The sequence below is a fragment of the Phyllopteryx taeniolatus genome, chromosome 3, assembly GCF_024500385.1.
Source record: "Phyllopteryx taeniolatus isolate TA_2022b chromosome 3, UOR_Ptae_1.2, whole genome shotgun sequence".
Lineage (NCBI taxonomy): Eukaryota > Metazoa > Chordata > Actinopteri > Syngnathiformes > Syngnathidae > Phyllopteryx > Phyllopteryx taeniolatus.
Genome location: NC_084504.1, coordinates 12,881,415 through 12,898,387, shown reverse-complemented (window position 1 = coordinate 12,898,387; position 16,973 = coordinate 12,881,415). Strand labels below are relative to the sequence as shown.

Below are 16,973 nucleotides of genomic sequence, written 5' to 3'. Positions count from 1 at the left end.
AAGGAAATATTTGGCAATGTTAGTGTGAAATTGTGGACTTCTAAAAAGTTGAAACGAAAAGTCCTGAAACAACTGAACATTTTAAAGTAGGAGTGCATTTAATAATACAGTATTTGAATCAGTTGAGCAATATTTAGTATATTTAGCTACATTTGGAAAATGTCTCCATCCATTTCAATGGGATGTTTCTCATTGAAAATTTGGATTTGTGGGGAAAGTTGGAATTTGGTAAATGTAAAATATAGTGAGTAGATAGATTACACACTTATATTTATCAATATAAAAAAAAACATCATATGTATGTGTATTTATGTAGTGCAAAATGAAAAATAAATTAGCATTTAAATAGCGTTTATTGTATCACTTAGTGTTGAAGCATGACAACTCGAGAAAACAAATGAAAAATAAAAGCTTTATTACAACATTAAAACATTTTAATTTGTACAGATTTGGTGACTGTGTATTTTTGACTTCACTTTTACATTGTTGCTTGTTAATTTTGTCATGTAATATTTTGGTTGCTGCGGCACGGTGTACGACTGGTCAGCACATCCGCCTCACAGTTCTGAGTGTGCTTGTGTGGGTTTTCTCCGGGTACTCCGGTTTCCTCCCACATCCCCAAAACATGCATGGCAGGTTAATTGAAGACTCTAAATTGGTGTGAATGTGAGTGTGAATGCTTGTTTGTTTATATGTGCCCTGCGATTGGCTGATGACCAGTTCAGGGTGTACCCCGCCTCTCGGCCGGAGTTAGCTGGGATAGGCTCCAGCACGCCCGTGACCCTAGTGAGGACAAGCGGTATGGCAAACGGAAATATTTTAGTTACTGTTCTTTAAATGACCCACTGAAAACTAGCGTCTGAGAGATCCCTTTTTTGTCACTTGAGAGTTAATGTGCAGAAATGACTAGAGATGAGGTATATATTGCAGATGAATACTGGACTAAACCAAGGTTTAGTTCCAATTTTGATTTAAAGGGGGAAGTCCATTATTGCACTGATTCATCAGTGCAACACTGGGCCAACATCCCAGAAAGTAAGGTTCGGAGATTAATTTGTGAGTGTTATTCATTATCTTTTGTGAAATACTGATACATTTGAAGGAAGTTTGGAATAAACAAAAATCTGAGGAAAACAATTTTGGTGAAAACAAGTATCCAGAAGTAATAGATTAAAATTCCTCAGATTGTATTGCACCCATACATTTTTAAATCATTCTCCTGTAAAACAATAAACATGGAGTTGGGTTACTGTAGTTCTCAGTGGCTCAAATATAAATATAATATTTGTAACAAATAGGTAACAAGTAGTGTCTTCCATTGAATAAATTAACTGCTAAAAAGTAACATTTTAAAGGCTTTTTGACATTTTTAATCTGTTGGCGCATTTTAACCCATTGGCAGGTATTTAAAAATCAAAAGTATTGGATAAAGCCCAAAACCCTAACTTTTTGTGAGTAGTGTAATTTAAAAAGTCATACAGATGAAACAAGGCGTCTGATTGGCAACAACGTCGGGTCGTCCCCGATTAAACCGGCAGCGACCATGGGCATGATAGCGGTGAAGATCCTGGAACGAAAAGCAAAGATTCTCAGACATAGTAGACAGTAGATACGCCTTTTTGAGGACATACATTTGAATGTGTGACACTCACAGGCGTCGTATTCCAGATTCTGGCTGATCTGAGGAGGCGTTGCATGACGGTGGTGGCGATGGACATGACGATGAAGTACCAAGGAGGCAGCTGACATCCTCCTCAAAGTCTTCACTGAAGAGGGTGACAAAATCAGGTGCGTGAACTAACATTTCATCACCATATTGACAAAATTAATCACAGAAATTGAAAGCTCTAATCCAGATCTTCAATTTGAGGTGTGACACAATGTAGTTTGTGGCAAATGGATTTTTGACTTCATTACTAGTGAACCGGTGAGCTCCCCCTGAAGGTGACGATCAATCACGACCAAAAATGAATCAAATGAGTGGCTGGCTACCTACTTTATGTCCACCAAGTTTAGAAATCATCAGCTAATAATTCTAGGTTATTTTGGCTGATTATTGAGTTGAAAAAAAAGACATTTTCAAGCAAAAACAAAAAAAAACAAAAAAAAAAAAACAAACAAACTTTTTTCAGCCATTACATTACCAGATTAGGTCATATTGATAAAATAATAATAGATATGGATAGCCCTTGCCAATACCGTAAAGCGTTAATTAATAATTAATCAAGGTGACTCAATATGGTTTGCTGGAAAGTGATTTTGGATCAAATTGTTTTTTTTCTAAATATACCTTTTGTAATAGGCTAGCTCGTCCTCCAGGAGGAACACTTGAGCCTTAAGTTGGTTTCGCTCCTGCAGGACATGACGGAGCTCCTGCAGCGTAAACTGAGGAGCATCTGACTCTGCTTCCTCCTCCTCGGGTGCTTCCTCCTGCAGATAATACAAAACACTGATGAAAATGACACAAATATAACAACAAATATTAGGAAAAAAATCTTAATACAAATATAAAAACATACAGAAACTGGACTATGAGAATAACAGGAAATGGGAAAAAATATATATATTAGGTAAAAAGCCAAAACATATACAAAATATTAGATACAAAATATGTAAAATATAAAAATATTAGACAGAAGAAAACAAGAATACCAGAATAATAGAACATTTGAGAAAGCCAACATATGTCCAAAATATGAGACAAAAAATATTAGATGAAAATCATACAAATGTTATAAAACATTTTGAAACAATACAATTTTATTAGGGTTGGTGTCACGGTTGGGGTTGTCGAAAGCGAGGAAGGTAAGGCAAAAACGTGGAGGACCCAAGTGCAGGGAAGTAAGGAACCAAGGCAGGAGTTCAGGAGTCTCAAAAAATAATATTTAATCTTCAAAAAGGGCAAACAAGGAACATGGATAAAGCAAAACTAAACAAAGTCGCACAACAGATAACAACCGTAACAAAGAAACACGTAAATACCTAAAACTGGAAACAAACTATGACTGGTGAGTAAGGCATAGAACAGACATACTGCAAAGACAATGAACTGATAAAAACTGAATGAAACTAGGGAACTAGATACAAACAGATTGACGAGAGAACGAGGAACACCTGGACAAGACACGAGTGGCTGGAGGGAGCTGATTGGTCGACACAAGGCAGAAGGTTGACGAGAACAGGTGGACACAACAACCAAATGAGCACACAACCAACATGGAACACAGGAAAACATGGAACAAAACTAATCCCAAGCCAAAACACAGACCATGACAGTTGGGCATCGATTTGAGCGAATCCGGTCCTGATTCCACTTCCAAATGATTCTCGATGCCGATTCTTTTCTTTGATTGCATGGTTTAAATAAGGGACACGTGTCCAACTTATGAACATCCATTTTCTTAGCAGCCCGCAGCATAGACTAAAGTGAACATTTGACTCAGGGTTCTTGAAAACCAGTATTAATATCAGACCTATAAACTAAAAGCCAATGTGGGTGTGACTAACTCAATTTGACTTAATATTCACCCTTGTAATTACTTAGCCCAACAATAAATGTAAAAAGAGTAGAATTTTTTTTTCTTTTTTGGGAACCACCCTCAGTTTTTCATTTACGAAATAATTTGGTGGTTATTTTCTTTATTTTTAAATGTAATTAATTAATTTTTTTGGATGCAATTATGATGGGCGTCAATTATTCGAAGATTTTCACTATTCGCGGGTGATGGAGACTAGCCCAACCGTGAATAGGGGTCAACAATCAATCAATCGATCGATCGAGTGAGTGAGCGAGATCTATCTAGCCATCAATTTTCCATACTGCTAATCCTCACTAGGGTCGCGGGCGTGCTGGAGTCTATCTCAGCTATCTTTGGGCGAGATGCGGGGTACACCCTGAACTGGTCGCCAGCCAATTTCAGGCCAAATATAAACAAACTACCATTTGCACTAACATTCACACCTACGGGCAATTTAGAGTCACCAATTAACCTACAATGCACGTTTTTGGGATGTGGTAAGAAACCGGAGTACCCGGAGAAAACCCATGCTGGCACGGGGAGAACATGCAAACTCCACACAAGCGATGTCGGATTTGAACCCGGGTCCTCAGAACTGTGAGGCGGATGTGCTAACCAGTCGGCCACCGTGCCATCTATTATCCATCCATCCATCCATTATCTGAGCCGCTTATCCCCACAAGTGTCACGGGAGCGCTGGAGACTATCCCAGCTATCATCGGGCAGGAGGCAGGGTACACCCTGAACTGGTTGCCAGCCAATTGCAAGGCGCATACAAACAAACAACCATTCGCACTCACATTCACACCTACGGGCAATTTAGAGACGTCAATTAACCTACCACGCATGTTTTTGGGATGTGGGAGGAAACTGGAGTACCCACGCAGGCACGGGGAGAACATGCAAACTCCACACAGGCGGGGCTGGGGATTGAACCCTGGTCCTCAGAATTGTGAGGCAGACGCTCTAACCAGTCGTTCACTGTGCCGCCCCCTCTATTATTATTATTATTGTTGTTTCTGTCTTACCAGTACAAATGCAGATTTGTCTGTGTCCTGCTGACTTATGTTCACATCTCCGTGTGCTGAGTTGCAGAGGAAGTTGGGAATGTTTTCCAAATAGTCGGGATCTCCTCCGCACTCCACCCACACAGAGTCCGCCTTGACGCAGTTGGACGCCTCAATGTGGGACACGTAAGAAATATATCAAAACATGAGGGACACTTGCACAATCCAACCACAACTGAACCAATAAGGCTCAAAATATTTAAAAAATGTATTGTCGACTGTGAGACAAAAATATTAACCGAAAAGTAGGGAAAAATTGCACAAATCCAATGATAAAGTATTAGACAATAATAGAAAATATCAGACAAAAATTACACAATTATTGGATAATATATTTATATATATATAAATATTAGAAATTCAACAAATATAAAATAATTAGAAGAACTGAAAATTACAACAAAATAAATATGACAAAAATACAAACTATTAGCCAGAAATACACTAATACTTAAAAAAAACAAAAGAACACGCAAATATTAGAAAAAACACAAAAATGTTAGATTAAAAGTAAATGAACATGAAAAAAATATTAGGAAAACAAAAAGGATAATTAGGTGAAAATGGACAAATACTAGGAAAAAATACAAATACGACAGAATTATACACATTTAAACATATTAGAAAAATACAAAAATATTCAATGAAAACTAAAGCAAGAGATTAAAAATAAATAAATATAAATATATTTGATGGGGAAAAATTGGATAAAATAATAAAATGTGAAAAAACTAAACAAAAAATATAAGAATTTATGAAAAATACAGCGATTAAAACAATTACAAAAATATAAAAATATTAGATATCAAACAAAAAATGACATACATAAATATTAGACAAAAAAGAACAAATATTAGATGAAAAAGAAAAAACAAATGATTCGATAAATATAAAACAAAAAATTTACATTAGACAAAGCATAGATAAATATAAGACAAAAAAGGACAAATATTAGATGAAAAACAAAAACATCAAATGAAAAGCAACTACTTCTTGCACAGATGCGAAATACAGTAGCAAAAGTAATTGTAATCAACCCAATAAGAAACAGAGTGGGCTAACTAATTTTTGTAATTTTGCGGGAGAGCAATTTGAAGTTTTATGTCTGCCTAAAAGTTAAGTGCAATAGTGGTCAAAGTAAAAAAAATTGTCAAATCTATCACTATATTTCATGAAAGATCATAGATAACATTCACTGACACTAACATGCAGATGCACTGGCACAAAAGCTAAAAAAGAGGTGCAGAGTGCAATAATGGACTGGCCCCTATATGTCAGAATTGGAACTAAACCTTGATGTTGACCAGCATTCATCTGAAAGTCTCGATTCATTTCTGCAATGAACTTAAAAATGATAATACAGAGTGAGCGCAAACATGTCCTGAGTGGCTCAATTTGAAACGGCACTAACCGTCTGAAATGTTGTCACGTTTTACCACTGAATCATTCCATCTCACCTGTGGAGACACCTTGGACCGGGACATGGATGGAAAGCTTTCCTCCATCTTGGCCACATCCCTCTCCAGTTCCCACTCCTGCCGCTCCTTCCTCAGGCACCTCAACTCGTGCCGCAGGGCGTCCGTTTCACACTGACGGGCCTGCGCCGCCGCCTCCAGCTCGGCCCGCCGCCGCATGGCCGCCTTGCCGTGCGCCTCCATCGTGCCCAGTCTGTGACGGAGATCCTGATTGATCCGGATCAGGCGGTGCTGCTGCATCTGGAGCTGGACAGAAAACAAATTGGCATATGGACACTGAAGAAATTGCTGTGGATATAAATGAATTACCCCTGCAAACCAAAATGGCTGACTTGTATCTTTTCAGGCATGGTCTCTTGTGACCTTTTTGTGGGGTTATTCAGGATAGACATGTCTACCAAATGTCATATTGCCAAGTGAAAATGACTGGGAGCTGGATTTTCCCCAAAAATCGAAGGACCCCTCAAAATAGACAAGATGAGCCTAAAACTGCCACTTCAAACCAATATGGCAGACTTTCTGTGTCGTTTCTGGAATGGGGTATTGAGACTTTTTTTGTGGGTTTACTCATGATAAATATGCCTACCCAATTTCATGTTGCTCAGTGGATTTATATATATATATGTATGTATATATATATATATATATATATATATATATATATATATATGTATATATATATGTATATATATATGTATATATATATATATGTATATATATATATAGATATATATATATATATGTATATATATCTATACATATATATACATATATATATATATATTTATATATATATATATATTTGTGTATATATATATATATATATATGTATGTATATATATATATATATGTATATATATGTATGTATATATATATATATATATAAATATATATATATACACACACATATATATATATATATATATATATATATACACACATATATATATATATATACACACATATATGTATATGTATGTATATATATATATATATATGTATATGTATGTATATATATATATATATATGTATATATATGTATATATATATATATATATGTATATATATATTATATATGTGTGTATGTATATATATATATATATATATATATATATATATATGTGTGTGTATATATATATATATATGTATATATATGGTTTGGTCGACAATTTTAGGCTCACTCCATTCATTTCCAGGATCCTATGATATATATATATATATATATATATACATATATATATATATATATATATATATATATATGTATATATATATATATATATATATACATATATATATATATATATATATATATATATATATGTATATATATATATATATATGTGTGTGTGTGTATATATATATATATATATATATATATATATATATATATATATATATATGTATATATATATATATATATATGTATATATATATCATAGGATCCTGGAAATGAATGGAGTGAGCCTAAAATTGTCGACCAAACCAAATTAGCTGACTTCCTGTCGCTTCAGAACTGGATTCTTGAGACTTTTTTGTGGGTCTGTCAATGATAGAAATGTCTATCAAATTTCATGTTGCCAAGTGAGATTTGCTTTATGGGATTGGATTCCCCTCCCCCTAAACATTTAAGGACCCCTGGAAATGAACAAAATGAGCCTAATATTGTCACATTAAACCAAAATTGCGGACTTCCTGTGTCTTTTCGGACATGGGTTTGCGAGACTTTTTTGTGAGCCTACTCGTGATGGACATATCTACTAAATGTAATGTTTCTATGTGAAACTGGTTCCAGGGACTTGATTTAAAAAAAGAAAAAGAGGACCCTAGGAAACAATCTTAAAATGTCTGCTTCAAACCAAAATGGCTGACTTTTCTTTTACAGCTTGGCTTCTTGAGACTTTTTTTTTTGTGTGTGTGAGTCTGCAAAGATGCGCACCGCCTCAATGTCATCGTTTTTCAGCGTCAACTCGTGGTCTTTAGCCCGGATTTCGTCCCTCAGCTTCTCCAGCAACTTGTTCAGCCTGGTCATCACCTGTTTTTCCTTCTCCGTGGTTTCTGTGAGGACACAGTATATTCATACGTAGGACAAGAGGAAATATAGCTTCACACTGTGTGTGTGCATGTATGCATAGACTGTAGTTTATATAGTTGTTAACATGACAAAAATAGCCCCCGTACTAGTTTGCCCCCACTTCATTTGGCCTCTCCTGTTTTGGTGTCAACATTCAAACACGAACTGAAGAATGAGAAAAGGTAGAATCAAACGTTTTTCCTGGTGAAAGAAGGGAGTCTATTCTTTCATTGGGTAGATTCAGTGTAAATAAAATCATAGAACACAATATTCAGTGGATCTTGAAAAAAATCTGTCAATATGTTCTAAAATGGCTGGCAATACAGTATTGGGTAATGACATCATTACATATAATTAAAGAGTATTAAACTGTTTTTGTCACACTGCATCAATTAAATGGCCATTAAGCTGCTTTGTCTGGTCTGCCCGCCTTGGCCACTTGGGGGCAGAAAATGACAGACGCATTTCGTGTTTGTTGAGCCATCGTAACTCGGCTCAGCTCATCAGCACAGCACTAATATTAGTCATTCTTCTCAGAGGATAAAGAATATGTGACTGAGTAGTCATACTGTCTTTCTAAATATGTTGCTGCAACGTTTGTGCTCAGTCTGCTGCTTAAAGGGTTATCCACAATATAGATGCTAATTAGCATTAACATTATGCTTGTGGACTGAAAGGCTAAGCTTTGGTTGTTTTAAATGCGCAATTCTAATTCTCTTTGTTTACAGGTATAGTTCATTTGACAGTAAACTTCCACTGGGAGTGGCAATAAACTGCGTGAAGCCTCTATTTTTAAAGAATTGGTCACTGTCTGCCAAAGTGCTTCTTATTTTCAAGCGAGATGAGTTTAGTTCACTGCCACCATATACCGCTCGTGTCTTAAATCGGCGCAGACAAGTTAAAGCAAAAAAATGTCCGGACGACGGCTTGTTTCTCAACAAAATTATAAGTCGGCCCACTCGTATCTCAGGCACTGATGTATACTGTAAATGTATATAAAAAAGACAAATAACAGTCATGCGACCAACCCACCCTCCTCTTGCTGGTGCGGGTCTTGGTTTGCGACAGGAGCTTGGCGGAGTGCTCGGTTGGCCAGCAGTTTTTTGTTCTCCGCCTGCAGCCGAGCCACCTGTGAGAGAAGCTCGTCAACCTCTGCTCTCCACACATCCTCCACCTCCTCCAACTCCTGGAAAAAAAAGAAGCACCAGAACAAAACATTATGTCTGTCAAAATGGCATGTGGTGTCTTATCATAATATGCCCTCACTGTGTACAATCAACACTTTACCATAGGGGTACCCGGCGAAAACATGACAAGCCATATGATAAAATATTTGTGTGACAGGAGCTTTAAGGAGACAGAGTAAATGCAATAGCGAAAAAAATTTACATCCCCCTAATGTTTTTAAAAAATGTGCCTTTATTAATAGTTTAAATTGTAAATAGAGCAGAAACTATGGTTCCAAAACAGTTTCATTTCAAACTAGTTTTACAACATTAAGCTTACAAGTAAATGCTTACAAATGATTAGATTTATTATTTTTTTTTAAATGCACCAGATGTGCGCGTTGAAGACTCCCCTGAACAACCCAGGCTAAATTTCGGTCCTCCCCGAGATACAAAGCTTGTCTCACAGTCGAGATGTATCACTTCAGCACTTTCTTGACACAAATTCCTATTTTTTCAACCTTCATGGATGATGAAACAATATATATATATATATATATATATATATATGTATATATATATATGTATATATATATATATATATATATATATATAAAAGAAAAGACAGAAGTAGGAGGTAAACTTAATCGTCATTGATTGATTGAGCCAGAACATCAACTCCGATGTAACAGATTTGAAGACGCAAAATAGTCTCCATCCATGGCTTTAAGAGATTATTATTTTTTTTGTCGGCTACAAGAATGATTTTTGGCGAATGGATTGTGTCAGCAACCTATAAACCAAAAATGTAATAGCTAATCTTACTTTTTTTTTGTTAGTCAGTTCACAACTTTAACAAAGAGGAACACGTTAGTAAAAGAGAGGTAAACCATTTTTTGTGCAGTTTTTTTTATCGTGCCAATTTATAAAAACGGGGAAGGTATACCTATAACTGATAGTAACAAAATAATTTTTACTTTTTACCCCTGGAAGAGCAAGCCTAAAGTCCCACAACAACACTGAGTCTGTACTTTTTCTCAAGTTCGAGTTGAATTAGTACTGCTACGTTTATTCAAGTATCCTCACTTTTACTTAAATTGTGTGTACTTTTGCCCCCTGTGTTAAATCCCCCTTGGCACGTACCTGGTGGTGCTTCTTCTCCTGCGCGGTCCTGTCGCTGCGCTCCTGCCGCAGTCGGAGCAGCTCCCGCCGCAGCTCGTCGGCCTCCTGCCCGCCTTCGCGGCCCACCAGCGTCTCCAGGAGCTCCAGCACTCGGACCACCTTTGGGACCACGCCGGCCAGCGCCTCGCAGCCGAAGCGCTCGATGGTGCGTTCGAACTCCTGCGCCAGGGCCGCCGCGATGTCGTACACGTCCAACACGGTCAGCTCGGACCAGGGTCTCTCCAGAGCAGACATGATTTATAAAAATAAATAATAATAATAATTAAAAACTCGGGACTCTTCGTCTTTCTCCACGAAACGGTTGTGTCAAAATTTAAAGCGGAAACACGAGTTAAAGAACCTCATGGAATGCTAGACGAGGAGGGACTACTTTTTTTGTCGAGTTTGTTGACAGGTTCAACTTTAGAGGTTGCGTTCAATGCCCTCGTCAAAGCTCGTACATATCGAGTTAACGACTTCCCCCGCAATATTAATTTTAACGAATTAAACGCATTATACCACTGCGATATGTTAATAAGCAACCACGCATGTTTTGTCTACGCCGAATTCATGAAAACTGTCGAAATGCTAAAAGTGAACGGGAGTCTGGATTTTCACAACAGCTTCTGTAGGAGGCAAGCTTTCCCTTCCACGCCGTCCCGAGTGCCCCACTGCGCATGTCAGAATCATATTTCAGTAGCCACGTAAAAGGGACGACAAATAAAACGACGCTATTGACGCTATTTTAGTCCAAGATTCACGTCTAGCGATTGAGAATATTTTAACAGTTAATCACAAATAACATGCAAAAAAACTTTAAAAAATGCACCGAGGCTTTAGTATTTTGTAAACCATTTTTTAATTATAAAAAACAAACAAACAAACATGGTTTTATATGTGGTGGGTGTTTTATGTAGCAAGATATTGTGTAGAAACTTAACCATCACTGGATTGAATTTCACACAATTTGTGGTGGTCGTTAATAGGTATTATGTATTGACAATGTGTAAAAAATATCACAGGATTTAGCAAAAACTTGTAAATAAAACAATCACTGGATTCAATTTTACTTGATCTTACTTTTAAAATTAATTTAATGTAAATAAAATAGTAAGAACATTTTGATTTGTTGTTAAACACTAACCATCCCCACAACACAGACATGTAAAAAGATTCTAATTTTCAGTTGAACAAAACTTTTGAATATTTTTTTGGGTGGTACAGTACATATGAAAAATGAAAATACACAAAATTATCACCGATTTACTTCCAGTTAAGCACATTTATTATTTTTTAAATTTTAAAAACATTTTAATAGTCAAACTACAAGTTTCTGTGGTGCGAGGATGGTTAAAGATTTTAGAATAGAAATAAATATATTCAAATATTTAATTAGAAAAAGCAAATATATGATACGTTTATGTGGACTGTTGAAAAAATGAAAACAAAAAGTCACTAAATTAAACATTTATTTGGTTTGCTGGACATTTAACACTTGGTACAAGGAGAAACACCCTGGCCTTTGCTAAAATATATTTTCAACTAGATCTGAAAGCATATACAAAGAAAACAGAACAGCATAAAAGGATGCAATTAATAATTATCATAAGGACCCTGTATGGAAAAACTCCCAGAGGTTATAAACCTCCACATTCATTGTAGAAGCAACTACAGTACATGTGTAACCCATTCCAGATGAGCTTGATGTTACACTTAAATGGGACATGCTGCACAACCAGATGGCTTTAAATGTAAAGGGATTATTGTTATGATCAATAAGGATAAATATAAATGAATCATCAGTGCAGTACATTCCAAAGCCACAGAGTTAACGTTTTGCAAATAAGATGAAACTGTGTTCACCATGGAGGTTATGTCCCGTCCCCCCCCCCCCCCCCAAAAAAAAAAAGGTTAGAAAAGATATGACTTCGGTCCAGAGCCTTATTGTTATGCTCAAAGCAGCATTTGCAAAATACTTAACACAAAATTCCCCTTTTTGTTGATTGTGTTGCTAAATGCTAAAATAGAACGAAGGAATGTTGTAGTGTATCGGCGTCAACTTTTAATAATAATAATAAAAAAATAATAATTCCAGTTCAGGTCCATTTTGGAAAAAAACAAATATGAATAGAAGAGCAGGATTGTCAGCGAGCAACTTGAGGGTTTCCTCCTCATCTTCCCTTAAGGCATTTTACAGTCTCCAATGGCGATGAGGTCACTGTGCATCTGCTCTCATTTGAACTGCAAAAAAGACAGGCAAGTTATTTTGAATGAAAAAAAGATGATTCAAAAATATTAAAAAAATAAAATTCAAAATAAAAAACAAAACTTAATTAAAAATAGAAACTAATGAAATACATTAAAAATAAAATTTAAAAAATCTAAAAACAAAAAATGTAAGAATGAAAAAAACTTAAATAGTATAATTCAGATGGAAAATGTAAAAAACTCAAAAATAAAACACTTTAAAAAAATACATACATAAAAAGATTCTAAACCAGAATATGAATACTAAAAAAATAAAAAATATTAATCAAAATTTAAAAATTCAAACTCAGAGTTCCTAACAATGAAGAAAAAACTAATATGTTAAAAAGAAAAAATATATACAACAATTCATAAAAATAAAAAAAATACAATATAGGCTATACAAATGGTAACCTAACTAGTCTGTTATAATACACCTTTAAATTAGCATTCTCTTATTTTAATTAATTTATAAAATATTAAACAATATCAAAACAACAACAAGGGGCGTCTCCACCACCAATATTCAAATTCCCCTAAATACTGGGGTTGCCATGACTACCACAGAGACGCTATTGTCCTTCTAAGCCACTCATTATTTGTAAATACAGTATTGTTGATGTTTTCAAAGACTTACCGGAGACTTGAGCAGGACGCTCGGCTTCTGGGCCAGCATGGGCTTCTTCATGAGCACTGGCTTGTTGAACTTGGGTGACATGGACACCAGCAAGGAGGGGTCGCCGTCATCAAGCTGGAGCTGGTCCAGGGGCACGCCGGCCAGAGAGTAGTGCTGCTTCCTCAGGTCGCCCAGACGTAGACGCTCGTTTTGCAGCTGAGACTCCAGCTCCAGCACCTTCACCTGAGTGCACATGTGGCAAAAGTACTCGCACTGTGTACTTAAGTACAGATACTTCTGTTTAAAAAACAAAAGACAAACAAAAAACAGGTAGAAGTTCTAGTCCCCAGCTGTGTTTGATTATACTGACTGGCTTGATTAGGAAAGCCACACACCTGTCTATACACCTTACAGCTCACAGTGCATGTCATAGCAAATAAGAATCATGAGGTCAAAGGAACTGCCTGAAGAGCTCAGAGACAGAATTGTGGCAAGGCACAGATCTGGCCAAGGTTACAAAAAAAAATAAAGAAAAGTTCTGCTGCATTTAAGGTTCCTAAGAGCACACGGGCCTCCATAATCCTGAAACGGAAGACATTTGGGACGACCACAACCCTTCTTAGAGCTGGCTGTCTGGCCAAACTGAGCAATCAGGTGAGAGAGGTAAAGAAGAACCCAAAGATCACTGTGGCTGAGCTCCAGAGATGCAGTCAGGAGATGGGAGAAAGTTCTAGAAAGTCAACCATCATTGCAGCCCTCCACCAGTCGGGGCTTTATGGCAGAGTGGCCCGACGGAAGCCTCTCCTCAGTTTAAGACACATGAAAGCCCGCATGGAGTCTGCTAAAAAAAAACACCTGAAGGACTCCAAGATTGTGAGAAATAAGATTCTCTGGTCTGATGAGACCAAGATAGAAATTGTTGGCCTTAATTCTAAGTGGCATGTGTGGAGAAAACCAGGCACTGCTTATCACCTGTCCAATACAGTCCCAACAGTGAAGCATGGTGGTGGCAGCATCATGCTGTGGGGGTGTTTTTTAGCTGCAGGGACAGGACGACTGGTTGCAATCAAAGGACAGATGAATGTGGCCAAGTACAGGGCTATCCTGGACGAAAGCCTTTCTCCAACATGCTCAGAACCTCAGACTGGGCCAAAGGTTCAACTTCAAACAAGAGACGATGACCCTAAGCACACAGCTAAAATACCAAAGGAGTGGCTTCAGAACAACTCCGTGACTGTTCTTAAATGGCCCAGCCAGAGCCCTGCTTTAAACACAATTGATCATCTCTCGAGAGACCTGAAAATGGCTGTCCAACTTTGGTCAACTTTGGGGGTGCGTATTATACATGGGTGCGCATTATAAGAAATTACAGTATTTGTGTTAGATTCTGAAAGAGAAAAAAAAAGTTAAGAAAAGGAAGTTCAGCCACTAAGTACAATTTTCCTGGTGGTTGGTACATGACCAATTATGTTTTAAAAACAAAGCTACCCAGAATCACATCAATGGACCCCACAATTGAATCAGTTGTATCTCGCCATACATTACCTGCGACTCCATTTCTTCTTTTTTCAACTTGATGAGCGACAAACCAGAGAAGTCCATGGGATCTGCACGAGTCAGAACAAAAAAACAATTGGACCGAGGCTCATCACGCTGCTGCTTGTTGAAGGAAAGACGAGTGAGCGTGCGTACCCTTGTCCTCCAGGTCGTCTTGTCCTGTCCTGGTGGAGGCCACCACTTTGGCAGCCATTTCGTTGACCAGGCGAGAGGCCTGCTGGAGCACTGTCAGCCGCTTGCTGTGACGGTCTGCTTTTACCTGAAAACAGTCAGAAAAGTCAATCGGACCATCACATTATGTCACATCACGTCACACATGCACACAGACCCAACACGTTTGATGCACAGCAGGCCTTTTTTGCAGTTACCTTGGAGGCGGCGACCAGTTGCGCTGTGCTGGCAGCAATCTCGTGGGAGCAGACAATCAACTCTTCATATTTGCCAGTGTGCAGCACCACCTTGTCAGCAGATTCCCTGTCGGCGGCCAGGTGAAAAACACCAAATTGGTTTTCTGATTTAAAAACAATAAGAGAAGACTGTAAAGTTCAACTTACACCATCTCTGTTGCTCCCCAGCCCACGGCCTTGGCCGCAGAGATGAGGCCCTCAGTCCAGCGAGAGTTCCTGGCATAGAACTCCTTGATGGAGGCCGCACCCTGAAAATATATTGAATGAATTGGATTATTGCAAGACGTGCAGATGGAAGGACTCTTTGAGGCCGACGGCGCTCACCCTGCCACCCTCGACAATCTCTTTCTGCAGTTCCGTGGAGGCAAGGACCAGCATGCGGATGGCCTACGCGAGACAGAAGCCAAAACACACATTGTGGATGACAAAAAAAATGTGAGGTTGAGTCTGATGTAAAAGCGACGCATACCTTCATGAGGTCTGTGCAACAGTGCAGGATTCTACAAAAAAAAAAAAGTACTGTCATTTCCCGTGTATAATGCGCACCCCCAAAGTTGACCTCAAAATTCTGGAAAACCCTTCAACCCATGTATAATGTATTTTTACAATGCATGATTTTGATTCTAACACATGATCAAAACATGGAGTATTATCTGTTTTTAGTTAGTTTTTTCAAAGAATTATTCTGAAGTTAAGCACTTTATTTGAATACATAATATCCATCCATCCATTTTCTGAGCCGCTTCTCCTCACTCGGGTCGCGGGAATACATAACTTTCTTTTTATTTACTTGCTCTTATTTAGAAATTCACAGCCCTACTTTTATTTAGTGAATGAGAAAAAACACAGTTGTGCTCATATGTTTGATTACCCAGGCAGCATCTGTAAGATGTGTACAATGAAGGACCAGGTTAAACATTAAATTTTATTTTAATGGGATTTAAATTAAACTGTCAAGCATTTCAGAAAAGCATTATCATTAAACAAAACCATAAAGAAATTAATGATGGTTGTTCAGTCATCAGTCGTATTTAAAACAAATAAAAAAAATTAAAACCTTTCACAAATTCTGCCTGGGTATGGTAACTTATGAGCACAATTGTACATATATGCAGTCACATGTACCCGTCATATTGGAATGAAAGTGTAGTGTACACCTTTTTCATAACCCCAAGTGGCATACTAGAAGGAAAGTGTACAACTTTTTCATATCCTCTAGGGGCGGTGGAATAGTGGAATGAAAGTGTACAGCTTTTTCATAACCTCTAGATGTCGGCATACATTTATAAAATGTAAAGTCTTTTTCATTTTCTCCTATACCTATGTATAATGCGCACTATTGACTTTTGACAATGTATTGGGGTAAAAAATGCCCATTACACACGAGAAATTATGGTACATACTGTATTAGGCATTAGCAGCACTACAGTAAATACTGCATCTTGCTGTAATGAAGCAATGAAAGGCATCCACACAATGTGGGCAAGGTCTTTGTCTTGTTAAAGGCCATCAATGTACTGAACACAACCCATTGATTTTAACAGCGCAAGAGTAACATGGCAGCAATGTTTTGAATTCCAGTGAACAAACCTTTCATTGACCTCCAGTTTAATTCCCGACGTGTCCTTTCGTGCCTGATTCATGACTTCCTGCGACCACAAGGAAAAGTGAATTACTCACATTTG

The 16,973-nt window shown here is 37.4% G+C and overlaps 2 protein-coding genes across 3 annotated transcripts in view; both read right to left on the bottom strand.

Moving 5' to 3' along the window:
• Positions 1-398: 398 nt before the first annotated feature.
• Positions 399-11,122, bottom strand: LOC133474867 (RILP-like protein 1). 2 transcript variants are annotated; one of them, XM_061766971.1, is made up of 8 exons: positions 10,444-11,122; positions 9,167-9,320; positions 8,000-8,118; positions 6,043-6,306; positions 4,547-4,696; positions 2,291-2,430; positions 1,653-1,766; positions 399-1,567 (listed from the first exon to the last, which is right to left on the bottom strand). In XM_061766971.1, the coding sequence occupies exons 1-8, from the start codon at positions 10,714-10,716 to the stop codon at positions 1,474-1,476; spliced, it is 1,308 nt and encodes a 435-aa protein (XP_061622955.1). In that variant the 5' UTR covers positions 10,717-11,122; the 3' UTR covers positions 399-1,473. The 2 variants fall into 2 exon arrangements, with proteins under 2 accessions (XP_061622955.1, XP_061622956.1); XM_061766972.1 differs by lacking the exon at positions 4,547-4,696.
• A 794-nt stretch (positions 11,123-11,916) lies between these two features.
• Positions 11,917-16,973, bottom strand: part of hip1rb (huntingtin interacting protein 1 related b) — a 43,493-nt gene continuing 38,436 nt past the window's right edge. The window contains exons 23-31 of the mRNA XM_061766970.1: positions 16,879-16,937; positions 15,758-15,788; positions 15,613-15,675; positions 15,436-15,536; positions 15,250-15,355; positions 15,017-15,140; positions 14,870-14,931; positions 13,346-13,567; positions 11,917-12,702 (exon numbers count right to left, since the gene is read on the bottom strand). Of these exons, the coding sequence (XP_061622954.1) occupies positions 12,694-12,702; positions 13,346-13,567; positions 14,870-14,931; positions 15,017-15,140; positions 15,250-15,355; positions 15,436-15,536; positions 15,613-15,675; positions 15,758-15,788; positions 16,879-16,937 (777 nt within the window). The 3' untranslated portion in view covers positions 11,917-12,693. The remainder of the gene's footprint in view (positions 12,703-13,345; positions 13,568-14,869; positions 14,932-15,016; positions 15,141-15,249; positions 15,356-15,435; positions 15,537-15,612; positions 15,676-15,757; positions 15,789-16,878; positions 16,938-16,973) is intronic.

Excerpts from the sequence above, each read along its gene's own strand:
- LOC133474867 (XM_061766971.1), bottom strand. The coding sequence starts at position 10,716 with ATGTCTGCTCTGGAGAGACCCTGGTCCGAGCTGACCGTGTTGGACGTG. Across the intron at positions 4,697-6,042 it reads GGTCCAAGGTGTCTCCACAG|GCGTCCAACTGCGTCAAGGC; the intron begins GTGAGATGGAAT and ends TCCCACATTGAG. Across the intron at positions 1,568-1,652 it reads GAATCTGGAATACGACGCCT|GATCTTCACCGCTATCATGC; the intron begins GTGAGTGTCACA and ends TTTTCGTTCCAG.